Raw genomic sequence first — 12,654 nt, 5'->3', positions numbered from 1 at the left:
TCCTCGAGGTAAACGTCGGCGATTACACTACAGAATCAGATGAGAAATTCAGGTGCCAAAAAATGTTGGATTTCAAATAATTTCAGGGAAATTCGTCGCGTAAAGAAATAATAGGATCTTCCAGCCGGGTTAAGAAACTCACGCTTGGTGGCGCGCACGTCGCCGTGCTGTCAGTTTCGCGGTGAAAGGAAAAATGGCAGGCCTCGTATCGAGTTTGGTTAAGGAAACACTTCCAAATTATCTCTCAAATCTCCCTCTTCCTGACTCCTTTGGAGGATGGTTCCACCTGGGATGTGAGTATCCTCTCTCTATCCATCATTTCACACCATTTCCCCAGGACTAATGTTGAACTGGGTCACGTGCGAGGTCATTTTTTGCCTCCCTCGCCGCGGTACTTTGCCCTCTCGGGAAGTCTTGCAAAATCCCCGAAAAGTATCCATTCTGAGAATTGTACGCAGCCCAATAATATTGCGAAGATTTCCTGGGGGTCAAATGCACCGTAACTTACGTAACAACTGAAGTGTGAAGTACTTTATCTCGGGCAATTTCGTATAACAACTGTTTAGGGGATTAAGATAATATTGAGCGAGATTTTGCGATTTTCTCTTGCAGTTAAGGACTGGCTGGCCCTGGTGCCCCCAACAGCCTTTCTTGCCGGAATCGGGTAAGTGAGTACGTCTGCTGATTGAGTTCCTAGTTAATGCTGTTCTGCGTTATTTCGCACAGGTACATGTCATATCTGGCGTTCTGCCCTCACGGTCGTCCCAAGCCCAGCGGCCAGGCCAATCAGAAGATCCGCAAGAGTGAGCCAAAGGTCGTGGATACGATTGATATAGAGGACATTGCTGAGAAGGCAGCCTTCTGTCGGTGCTGGAAGTCCAACAATGTAAGCAATCGTTCCGGAGAAACCGTGGCTAATGAGACTTTCTGTCTCGTCACGTTTCCCTGCCCATTTCACAAACATATTTTTCTAATATCGATGAATATTAATATGCTGTTTTCGGCACTTTCCAGTGGCCTTACTGTGACGGCTCGCACGGGTCGCACAACAAAGAGACGGGCGACAATCTGGGTCCGGTGGTGGTGAGGAAGAAAGGCAACTAAGGAACCTCCTCCTGCCCCACTTTCCCCTTCAACGAATTTGATTTTGGCCCCAGGAGGTGCGGGATGTAGTTGAATATTCGAATGCCCCAGCCTTTAGTTAAGTAATTCCGCGCAATTTTCCTACGAAATTACCTTTTTTTCCCGCAACGTAAGTCAGAGAGAGAGGTGCCGTCCTCACAAATCCATAGGATTAAATGAGCCAGTCGCTATTGGAATGATCACTGGGATGCATTATTGATATTACGTTTTTGGCATTTGCAATAAACAAAAATTATTTGCTTAAAATACTGTAGTGAATTGGGTGATTTCTTTTTTTCTAGAGAGTAAATAAAGGTCAAATGTTGAATTTAATTATGGTGTGACTGTATTCAATAGCCTGGGAATTGTTTGAGAAAAAAGTTTGAAGCATTAGAAATGAGTAAAAAGAGGAAAAATGAAGGTTCCACCGAGAGTTGAACTCGGATCGCTGGATTCAGAGTCCAGAGTGCTAACCATTACACCATGGAACCGTTAATATATAGCTGATCGACTTTTATCAACACCTAAGTTAATGATAAATTTTACAATATAGGAAGATCTCTCTTATCATAAATGATTCACTAACACATTTTGCACTGTGCAAAATGATAAAACCCCCGAATAATTAAAAATTACGGTAATTGTTCAGGAAAATTCGATTTTAATCCAATTGTCCGTGCTAACATGACAAATTCTCTATCGGCGTGTAGATGGCGTGTCATGCATGTTTATTTCTCTTCTGAATATTTTTGGGAAGCTGATCACGGAAATTTTATTGAACACTTGATACAATAATGAATAAAATGACTGTGAACACTTCTCAAAATCATCTTAGATCTGGAAGGTGAATTAAGAAGACTTGCTCGCATGAAAAGATGCTCTTTGGCCTGCAATAAACAGTGGAAAAATAGGGCAAATTAATAATAATACTATAAATGCATAGATTTACATTCTGTGAATGGGTAGAAACATCCTTTTTGCATAATGAAGGTGTAATTCGGGAGTAATAAATTAAATAGAGTTGGGAAATTGGTGTTAATAGTTTGCAAAAGTGCCATCACCGGTTCCATGGTGTAATGGTTAGCACTCTGGACTTTGAATCCAGCGATCCGAGTTCAAATCTCGGTGGAACCTTCACTTTTTCACTCTGGCTCACCTGTAAACCTCTTTATTTTGTGCTAATTGTTTTTTAAAACGTCTCCATATAGAGGTCAATGCACTTCCTTTGCGTTCTTCTACATTTGCCCTGAATTTCCTTGTGAATGGATGAAAATCTGATGTCTGCTTTGAAGTTTTTCAGCCTTCATGGATAACTTTCCTTCATTTGCAAGTAATTTACAGGTATTTGGGAGGTGATTTCTTCTTCACATACCTGAAGAAATTCCAAGAATTCTCTTTAAACTTCCTCTTTTTTCTTGTAGATTTGCAGTTTCTTCCGTAAAAATCTTTTCAAGGTGGATTTGACTTCGGGATATTCTCAATCAATAGTGAATGTGCTCAGGAAATCACTCCTCTTCGTCTTAGTCATCCTTGGACTCTGTCAAGGAGGCCAAACGAGAGATTCCAGAATCACTGCAGCATCTTCTGAAACTCCTCCCGCTGCTTCAGACACTTGAATTTGCATTTCTGTCCCTTCTTCTGCATACTGGGAATCAGGACCTGGAGCCGGAAATCCTGCGCTTATCCTGTTGCGAACTGTTCTGAACTGTTTGGTTCTTTTCTCAAATTTTGCGCTTTATTTTTCACGGCCTTTTCTTCGCTCTCTCCACGCTGTTTACCTAGAAAATCAATATATTACAGTATTTAACCATCACAAATTTACATTATAAGTGCATTACTTGATGAAAACAAGGATCAAAACTGCATAAAACACTTGACAATACGGAAAAGCATTTTCCCTCGCTTCTTTTGTTTACATCACGAAACTCGTCGAAAGTTTTGCCGACACGAATAGAGTTGTCTCGCTCTCTCACGCACGTGTCGTCTCGTTCTCAGATTGTCATTCCGTGTGCCCTAGAAAAGCCGAGAGTTTCTCTCAGCGAGGATAGTTAAATTTTCCTCTTTTTTGCATGTTATCGCTGTGAATTAAATGCAATATCTTCTCTCTTTATTGGTGGACAACTGCTGGAGCTGAAAATGAGTTGCATGGTGCCAGACTGTCCGAGTTCTTACAAAACCAACCCATACAAAGTATTATTTCATAGGTAAGTGATAGTTCTGTTTCTCCTTGGGTTTTCCGTAAAATCTTTAACTTCTGAACTTTTAAAAGGATTTGCAATGAAAAAACTGTAATTAAGGAATCTGGACATAGGGAAATTTGCTGTTGGAAGTTTAAAGAATCCGTAGAAATGTGAGAGAAATTATTGTTTTGATTTTGAACTCTCGAATAGCAGAGTCGCATTAAGGAGTAAAAAATTCTAAATTAGATTCTTTTCTTTTGTATCGTAATTAAACACATTCAGTGAAGTGATCATAAAATTTGTCCTGTTTCAAGATTTCCTCATGATAATAGAGAGCTTCAAAATGTGTGGAAGGTCTTTCCAGCAGACCGTCTGAACTTGGAACGGTCGTACCAGATCAGACCAGGCGATGTTGTGTGCAGTTTTCACTTCAAGGAGACGGACAAGATCTATATACCGAGAAATAAAAGGAACTGGGTTTTGAAGGCTGGAGTTGCTCCCATGCAGATAAAAGCGATTAAACAGGAGTCGAAAACAGAGGAAAACCCAGTCGAGATTGGCAGCTTAGTATGTTCCGCAAGCAATTCATCAAAAAGGACTTATTTCAGGCTGGATCCTGCGGTGGTGAAGATGAACAGTATTAGGGGCGCAACGGGATCCTGCAGCGTAACCGCGGAACTAGAAACTAGAAGAGTCACAGAATAAAACTACCTTTGGGATTTATGAGATAGAAAATTAGCAAGAGCAGTTGGAATCAGGGAATAATAACGCTGATACTGTGGTGGACGTGGATGATATATACACAGGTAAACATTTCTAAAATATATGACGTGGAAATTATTTTTTGCTAATTATTTGAAATTCTAGAGTGGGAAGTTGTGGATATGGACAGAACTGGAAGAGAACAAACACCAGGAACTTCTACTGATAGCAATACAAACTCTGTGTGTCCTGCTTACAGGAGTGGAAATGTAATCGCTGAGACGAATAGGTCTGTAACGTGTCCGATTGGAGGAAATGATGATCTGTCTGATGAGGACGATGAGGAAGACGATGTAATATTCTTGAATAGAGAAGAAGTTACTCCAGTGATAGTTGAAGGACCTCTCAAGATTACACACGTCCAATCTCTTCCAACTCAAATGCCCACATTGAGTGTTTCAACGAAGAGTGCTGCGCATGGCTTTACGAAAGAGTATCATAAGTTTTGTCAAGAGCGGGAAGAGTTAAAGGAAAGGATAACAGAAAGTGAATTGTCTAATGGGCAAGGCAAAAGGGCCATGAACAATCTAATTGGTGATAAGATTAGAAGACTGGAGATAAGACTGGCGAAAAGTGAGGCTGAAGTGAATAACCACAGGATGGCCCTTACGAAGTTGGCAAACTATGTGGGCAGTCTGCCAGCGCCAGGCAGAGCGCTCATCCAGAGGATCATCGACAGACAGAAGCGTGAAAGTGAGACGTTCCACAAGTGCCTCTGGGACTTTGCGAAGAATATTTACGACATGTCTCCGGCATCCTACAGGTATTTGTGACTATCAATTGACTGAGAATATGTTTTGTGACGACTTCTTTGCTTTAGATACATCAGGCAACAGTTCGGAGAGAATCTGCCCCTTCCAGAGGATGTCTCAGCATACCAGGAACCCCAGTACTGATGATCCCTCTTATATTTTCATTTCTCATGTCAATCAGATCTACGAGACTTAATTGGAGGCAAAATACGTGAAGTCAGCATTTTTTCAAAGTTACAAATTACACTGAAATATTTGAATAAGAAGCTTTAGAGGTATATTTTATACTAAACCTGGATTTCATTACTCCCAATTCGCTCCTGGCGCTACTATCAGCGCCTCTCGCGAGTAATCCCACAAACAGTTTATTGTCAAAAAAGTTTCAGTGTCGTGATTTTTGCGAGAGCTCGAAAAAGGCAAATAATCTCCTTTTCACCCAGCTTTGGTGTCGTTTTTGCTCATCTGCACAAGTTAACATCCACCCCATTGACCCACCGTAACCCATTATATGCAACATAGTTGCGCAGCACTCTATGTTTGGCCGCAGTTTGGATCTGGATGATGAAGAGTTTGTGTTCCTCATTGACAAAGATATCAGAGAGTTTTGCGAGCAAAGCCATGGCGAGAGGTAAGACACACGGAAGCATCGCGCACGGGAGGCTCACGCGGGGGACGACTGGCCTCAAGGTCGGCTCCTCGGATGGGACAGACGTTTTTGGTGCGTACACGAAAATGCGCGTCACGCCATTCACACAATATGTGGCGACATTCCATCGGCCACGAGCTGATTTGCATAGGAATAGAGTCATGCCTTCCTGGGTGTTTTTTGGCCAGGCAGTCGCGGAGTCAGTGGCGGCGGGAGAGCCGCAGTGACAAGGCTCAGGGCAGGACGAGGCAGTGAGAGAGGGACAAAGAGGCCGAGCGAGTGTAGATAAAAGCCCATTTGTTAAATAATACTCTGCGTGTGTGTGTGTGTGTGCGTGCTTGAGAAAGAGCAGCTGTCGCCGAAGCAGTCATCAATGGGACACACATATCAATTCTCACCTTTTCCCCCAAATCTTTCCCAGAGCAGAAAAATCAATAATCCGGAACGCAAGAGACTCGCGAGGCAGTTGCATGAACTCCGCGACCTGGCAAACTAGCGCGAAGCCTCGATAAGAGTCCCAAATTACAGCAATCTGCAAAGCATTGTGGGTGCAAACAATAGCCAAGCAGTGGCAAGAAAAGCGAGCCATCGAACTCTATTTACTCATTGGATCAATTAAATAACACGGCGAAGATATGGAGGAAATCCCTCAAGACACGGAGATGGAAAAACGACAAGCGAGTTATTGTGCATTATCTTCACAGTACAATTAATTGCGCGAATGGTGTAAGATGCAATTGTGGAAAGAGAAAGTGAAACTGCTCTTTTTTCGCCATAGATTTTCGTATAGTTACTCTCTTGTGTGTGTGTGTGTGTGTGTGTGGATGAGAGCTGAGGCGAATCATCGACTCCCGCGATGTCGATGATTGCTAATGTTACCTCAATTCTGCGATGTGCATTATGTAAAATCTCGTGCTCCACCTACAACAGCGCACATCTTCCACTGGAGTTCACGCGATTGAGAGATTCCAGCAAAACGGCACTTTTTCTTCGCATTAAGTGCTTGTTTTCATTCAAGTTGCCCTCATTAACAGTGCATTAATGAGTGTCTTCCGCTCAACGACGCTGACAAAGTGTGGGTGGACAGTTTTTGCAGAGTAACACTGAGATAGAGCATCAAAGCGAAAGGGACTTAATTGCTGGTTATCTTAGCGCAAAGAAATTAACAAAAATTGCTGGGGAATTCAAGTTAAACTTGTTAGTTAAAATATGAGAAAAAAGGACGGAAATTAGGAATAAATTAATGGTTTTCTCCGATTATTTTTTAACAAATCTTCACTTCTGCCTTAAATTGAATTGAAAATGCAACTTTCGTGCATTCTGATACCCAATGCTGAGATACAGAAGTGAAAAGTCTAAAATAATACTTTAGTTGCTTAGAGCAAAATCTCGGTCAGTGTCGCTCAAAAATAGATCTCTGTTTATGATGATAAAATCGGTGTGAAATTGGTGGGAAATGATTTGATTGTGAGCAAAGTGAAAAATCAGCTGAGAAATAACCTTTCTGCCCGTGTTCAATATCAGCAAATATTTTCTCTAAAATCTCCTTGACTCGACGCAGTGTGAGCGCGCGCGTGTGTTTTTTTTCTGGGTGTTGGAATTCAATCGCCAAGATACATATTTTCCTTCACTCACACTCGCCTTTTGCGCCATCTCATCTTATCATACAATGTATATTGAGGAAATTTTCAAAAATAATTCATTGTCGAACGCAAATAGCATTCCGCTGCTCGTTCACATCGCGCTGATACGCGTTGGAGTTCAATCAGCGGCAAAAGTGGACCAATTATTGTGCTGAGAGGCTCTCAATATCTCTCTCTCTATCCCTTTCAGAGTGTTGATCTTCCCACCGGTGAACAACTTTCGACGCTTCCTGATACACAAAACATGCGAAGAAGTGGCGATAAACCACGACATTGCCACATTCTCAATAGGTCAAGGTCAGGAGAGACGCACTGTGGTCTGCTCCAAGAGTCAATTAATCAATAGAGAATCTCTGCTGGAGACCGCATTTAATTGTGAAAGTCACACGGTCAACAAGAGCAAGTGAGTGACACACAAAATTAACGTGTATGCAATTAAGATGAAACATTCTTCTGCTCTTAACATATGCAGACACAACAAATTCCTTCGGTTCTCCTCCGAACGGTTCAGTGATTTTTTCACAACTTTCCATTTCACCCGTGTGTCTTTTCTCTTTCTTGTTTTGCCAACAGATTGGAAAAAGACGCATTCAACGCGCGCAATCACGACTGGGACGCATTCCGGAAGAGGAAGCCTAAAACTGACACGAAATCCTGGAGGATGGGAGTTGAATGTGAGTAGTAAATCCATCTGGGGAGACACTCAAATTGGGCTCAATTCACTGGTGATATCGCATACTTCACTTTCACTTATCCCAGTTAACGAAGTCATGACACAGAAGACGTGTATTACGAAATGGCAATTTTTATACAATCACTCTACTTGTGCCACAAGAAGTGGGTAAAGCGAGTCAAAACGTGAACTTTACAGGCACTGCGCAATGTTTTATATGCTATATGCAAAAGAGACCGAGACAAATTGCTTCTGTGGGAGTTTTTCCTCAATGTTTCATTAAACTTTGTCAATTGTATGATTTTTTTTTGAATCAGGGAGAGAAAAGAGGCATAAAATACATTTTTTAAATTGCGAAATTCTCACATAAAAAAAACACATAATGAATTCAGAAGCTAAAAGAATTAATTTTGCAACATTTTACATAATATAATCAGCTTGACAGTGAGAATTACTAATGATTTTTGTTAATGTTATTTTCTCACAAAGAGAAACACAAAAGGAATTTCTTTTTTGCAAAATCAAATGAAGAAAAACATCACGAAAGAAAGATGTAAATTACATAAATTCGAGATGCACTTTTTAGCACAACGACTATAAATGAAATTTAATTGAATTTCAAACAAAATGATGTGCGTGACAAGTAACAAATCGTCAATTGGAAATTGTGCGTTTTTTCTTCTTCTAAAACTTCAACACTCAAGAGAAACAAGAGTGTGTTTTGTGAGGGAAAAAAGTAACAATAATAATAATAATCAAGAGTGTTTTCACCTTTTCTATTGCGACTTAATGGCTTAATATAAGTTTATGTATGCACAATGATTGGAAACGAAGGAGTTGAAGAAGGTAAAAAGTGAAGTGTGATGGAAATTTTATGCGGAAATCCACAAAAATTTTCCACTTGATGGGTTTTTTCGTAAATTGCGAAGCGGAACAATTTCCGATGCCGCGTTGTATTAAATATTGCTGATATGGTGGATAACATGCGATATCATTTTTTCACACTTGTTACTCTCGTTGAACGAAAGTGAACTCTTGCTATGCTGCACACTTCCAGAGTGATCTGCATTTCAAATACACTCGAAGATGTATTTATGCGCACGTGATTATTTATGGGATTTCTGTGATAATTTTGATAGATTGTATAACATTGATCTTTTTGCGTAACGATTTATCCAATAGATTTCATCAAATGAGGCACGCGGTGTTGATAAATATGAGCGTGAGTGTAGTGCTTTTGTGGTTGAATTGGTTGTTGAGGAATCAATGAACCTTAGGCACCACTCTTGTCCGGATGAGATTGCGTTTTAGCTAGACAATAAGTAGAAAAATTATGTGTTTGCCAATAATTTGCATCACTCACGATTTTCCTGATGAATTACATTGTGGTTTATTCAAAAATTTTCACTTTTTCTATGGTGAAGAGCAGCCAATCTGCCGATTCTATTGACGCTTATCATTAGTCAATCGATTTTGGGATGAACCTTGAGCATTTTTTCCAGCTTCAGCAGGAAAATTGCGTAATGTTTTTTAAGCCAATCGTGTGCAATTGATTTTTCATGTTTCAAAGTCAAGTCGCGCTAAAGAAATTACGACAAAAAGATTGGATGGCTCGAGTGAGTGATGCAACGCGACAAAAGTTCAGTGCGTTTGCATATAGAGTGGTATATTTGGGTGTGTGTGATGTTTGGGGTTGAGAAATTGAATGCTAATGCACTAACAAGCTCGCTGTTTTTCGCGTCTCCGCGGGCAGCCAATCGATCAAATGTGCCAGCAGCGTCGCAGCGGACAAGAGCCGCCACGAGTGTGAGCAATGGGGCAAATGGGGGGAGCGCCGTTGGTAGCGGCGTGGAGCTGTACAGGCCCCCACCGCTGAGGAAGGCCATGCTGCAGCAGACGCCGAGCGAGGAGGACTGCAGCGCACCAGAAGAGTCGACTGTTGCAGCCAGACGCGACAGTGGCCACAGCAAAGGTGCGACGAGCAGCAGCACGGCCAGCCAAGTGCCACAGAAGAGTGATCAGTGTCACGCAAAGGAGCCATCAGACTCAAGTGCAATTGTTAATCAAAACAGGTGAGGGATTTTCAGTGCAGAAGTGATGAAAAATGCGTTATTCCTTGAAAAGTGAAGGGTCTGTTTTGTTGGATTAAAGGTAAATTTTCAAGTTAATGAATCATTTCACTGAAAGGAAAAGTTACAATTTGGCCCGGGGCGCAAAGTTGCTGTTCTGTCAATATTTTAAGCTCATTATGCGCTTACTCACGGTTCACTTCGTTAGAGATTTTGAACTCCAGTGCTGTGTGTGGATGAATTGTAATGTAAAGTGACCTCATTAGCAGTATCTGAGAGATTCAGTGAACTTTGAGTGAGTCTTAGGAAGTTTTCCCGGTTTCCATGGAAAATTAATTGGCTGTTTATAGCTTAATACTTGAGGAAACCTCAATTTGTGAAACTTTCCTTGCGATTTTGTACAAAACATCGTCATATTATAGTTCTCAAGGAAGAATGGAGTGATGCTTTATGTCTTAATAATAGGATTTAAGCACTTCTCGAAGCGATTTCTATGAAAGTGTTTGGTGTTCTTCGTGTTTCAGGGCGGCAGCAGCAACACCGAGACAGAGGGAGAGACGTCCAGATCGTGCTGTCTACATTCCACGGGCTCGTCGAAGTCAAACGACACCTCCGTCGAAGTCTTCGTGCGCCAGTCAGGCGTCGATATCAGAACCGCCACTGATAAATGTTTCACAATCAGCAAAGCCAGAGTCACAACAATCGAGTAATAAATCTGTGATTTCGCCACGATCAGCGGCGGGCAGTGGCGGAGAGGAATGTGATGCAACAGCGCAAGCGAGTCCCACGCTCGACACTTGCTCTGTTGCTGAGGTGAAGGGCGATCGCGAGGGGGGTGGAGCGGGCGATGCGGAGAGTGTGGATGGGGGTGAGCCAACAGACTGTGATTTGGAACCAAATATTCATGCGGAGGAGGAGAAGAATACGACAATCATTGAACACAACGAAGTCAATATGAGCAGGAGGAGCAAGGCGAATCAGGGTGGGAAGAAGGGTCTGAGGATTGAGGATGGACTGGTGAATGGGAGTGTGTCGGAGAGCAAAGAGGACAAGGAAGAGAGGGAATTTCGACGAGCTTCTCAGGTAAGAAAAGTGCAAGGAAAGTCATTTGAAGTAGTTTTGTGTAAACGATTGCCTCGTTGTCTTTTATCACACAGGAAATCAACAGAAGCAATCGACGAATAATCAAGCAGACATTCAACTCGTCAGTGCTGGAAATTTCTGATCCGCCAAAGAGTGCTGCACAGAAGTCCAGCGAGGATGGTGAGGGTCAGAAGAAACGAGTGATTGATCCGGAGAATGACGATTGGGACACGATGTTCGATGACAACGGAGACTGTTTGGATCCCAACTTGCTCAAGGAGCTGACAACAGCGGTGGGAAAGGTTAAGATTGAGCAACCGAAGACAGACTATCGACTTTACCAGAGTAAGCAGGATCTTCTGAGCGAAGAGGAGTTTCCACATGTGTTGGAAGTGTCGAATTTCCCAGTTGAATTTAAGACGCAAGACTTAATTATGATCTTCTCGGCGTACAAAGAGTCGGGATTCGAGATCAAGTGGGTGGATGACACTCATGCGTTGGCGGTTTTCAGCAGTTCAAAGATCGGTAAGTCAAAGTGATTGAGATTGCAGATGTTTTGAATGGATTGTTAGAGATTCTCATTCATTGCTGCAGCCGCTGAAATTCTCGCTACGAGCCACCCATTTGTGAGCCTCAAGCCGTTGGCTGAAGCCACTGCAGAGTCCCGCAGCAAGGCGAAGAAGTGCTCCAACTCGCTGCAGCCCTATCGACCACGTCCGGAGACTTGTGCGGCACTGGCGCGTCGCCTGGTCACGGGAGCGTTGGGAGTGCGGCTGAAGACAACGCGAGAGGAGCTGGAAAACGAGCGAAGAGTTCTACGAGCTGCCAAAGGTGAGATATTTTACTGTTAAACAATCAATATATATGCATGTGTTAACGTTGCTTTTGTATCTTCTGCAGAGAGAAAACTCCTGGCGGCGAAGCAACGAGACGAAGTGTGGGATAGTTAAGGACAATATATTTTCCATGAGGGAAATTTTTTGAGGGTGGTGAAGGAAAAATTTACAAGAATGACAAATTGCCATATATGCACCAATTTACATATTTTTATTTTAAATGAGAACAAAAAAAAAACGCAGAAAAATATGTCAAGTGCAAAACAAGGAAAATTGATCTCTTGTGGGGGAAGAGAGAATCCACATAAATCAATTATCTTATCAAGATGCGAATAATAAGAGAGAAAAATATTGTCTCGAGACGCACGGAAAGCAATCTTCTGCTGTGTCTTTTGTCAAAAAGTGTTGTATCGCATAACATAATCAGCATCACAGAGTGGAGAAATATTTCAAGAAATCAACCATTGATATTAATGAAACCTTCAATTGTAACCATTGTAATAGTGCTAATGAAGTGGATTATAATTTTATGGATTTATATACTGTATTACCTGATCATAAATGAGACATATGTCTAGAGATGAGATGCTTTGTGGCAATATTTTACTGGAGAACGCGTGTGTCGTTATATAGGATAAATTGCATGATGAACTCTCATTTCTTATACACGACAAAAAGTATAATCAAATTTGATAAGATTTACCCAAAAAAAAAGAACATGTGAAGAAAGTTACATCATAAGAATGTATTTTACCAATATTTTTTTGCGGGTAAAATTGTGAAGAAATGGAAAATACTGAAATGCATTATATTTATATGATAATGAGGAAATAAATGGGAGGAGAGAACCAAGCGAAAGACGCGCGCGTTTTCACTCACCGTGTCCAT

General features: G+C 41.6%; 2 protein-coding genes and 2 non-coding genes across 4 annotated transcripts; 3 read left to right on the top strand and 1 right to left on the bottom strand.

The window, feature by feature from the left end:
* Positions 1-163: 163 nt before the first annotated feature.
* LOC132264323 (CDGSH iron-sulfur domain-containing protein 2 homolog) lies at positions 164-1,455 on the top strand. Its single transcript, XM_059764480.1, has 4 exons — positions 164-293; positions 613-664; positions 727-886; positions 1,015-1,455. Exons 1-4 carry the CDS (start codon positions 194-196, stop codon positions 1,102-1,104), a joined length of 402 nt encoding a protein of 133 aa, XP_059620463.1. The 5' UTR covers positions 164-193; the 3' UTR covers positions 1,105-1,455.
* Positions 1,456-1,541: 86 nt separating this feature from the next.
* On the bottom strand, positions 1,542-1,613 carry Trnaq-cug (transfer RNA glutamine (anticodon CUG)). Its single transcript has one exon. It is a non-coding gene; the product is annotated as a tRNA-Gln (tRNA).
* Positions 1,614-2,184: 571 nt separating this feature from the next.
* Trnaq-uug (transfer RNA glutamine (anticodon UUG)) lies at positions 2,185-2,256 on the top strand. Its single transcript has one exon. It is a non-coding gene; the product is annotated as a tRNA-Gln (tRNA).
* A 2,987-nt stretch (positions 2,257-5,243) lies between these two features.
* LOC132264666 (coiled-coil domain-containing protein R3HCC1L) lies at positions 5,244-12,624 on the top strand. The gene is made up of 8 exons (XM_059764941.1): positions 5,244-5,444; positions 7,296-7,508; positions 7,679-7,779; positions 9,532-9,850; positions 10,372-10,930; positions 11,005-11,455; positions 11,525-11,761; positions 11,831-12,624. The coding sequence occupies exons 1-8, from the start codon at positions 5,350-5,352 to the stop codon at positions 11,878-11,880; spliced, it is 2,025 nt and encodes a 674-aa protein (XP_059620924.1). The 5' UTR covers positions 5,244-5,349; the 3' UTR covers positions 11,881-12,624.
* The last annotated feature ends 30 nt before the right edge of the window (positions 12,625-12,654 follow it).

This window comes from Phlebotomus argentipes, unplaced genomic scaffold, assembly GCF_947086385.1.
Source record: "Phlebotomus argentipes unplaced genomic scaffold, Phlebotomus argentipes genome assembly contig_2, whole genome shotgun sequence".
NCBI lineage: Eukaryota > Metazoa > Arthropoda > Insecta > Diptera > Psychodidae > Phlebotomus > Phlebotomus argentipes.
The sequence above is the reverse complement of the archived record's forward strand: the minus strand, read 5'-3'. Positions and strand labels throughout refer to the sequence as shown.

Bases quoted from the DNA above. Each gene is read 5' to 3' on its own strand.
- LOC132264323 (XM_059764480.1), top strand. From the start codon at position 194: ATGGCAGGCCTCGTATCGAGTTTGGTTAAGGAAACACTTCCAAATTAT. The intron at 294-612 runs GTGAGTATCCTC...TTTCTCTTGCAG, and splicing joins AGGATGGTTCCACCTGGGAT to TTAAGGACTGGCTGGCCCTG. The intron at 887-1,014 runs GTAAGCAATCGT...GGCACTTTCCAG, and splicing joins GGTGCTGGAAGTCCAACAAT to TGGCCTTACTGTGACGGCTC.
- LOC132264666 (XM_059764941.1), top strand. From the start codon at position 5,350: ATGTTTGGCCGCAGTTTGGATCTGGATGATGAAGAGTTTGTGTTCCTC. The intron at 7,780-9,531 runs GTGAGTAGTAAA...CTCCGCGGGCAG, and splicing joins CTGGAGGATGGGAGTTGAAT to CCAATCGATCAAATGTGCCA. The intron at 11,456-11,524 runs GTAAGTCAAAGT...TCATTGCTGCAG, and splicing joins TTTCAGCAGTTCAAAGATCG to CCGCTGAAATTCTCGCTACG.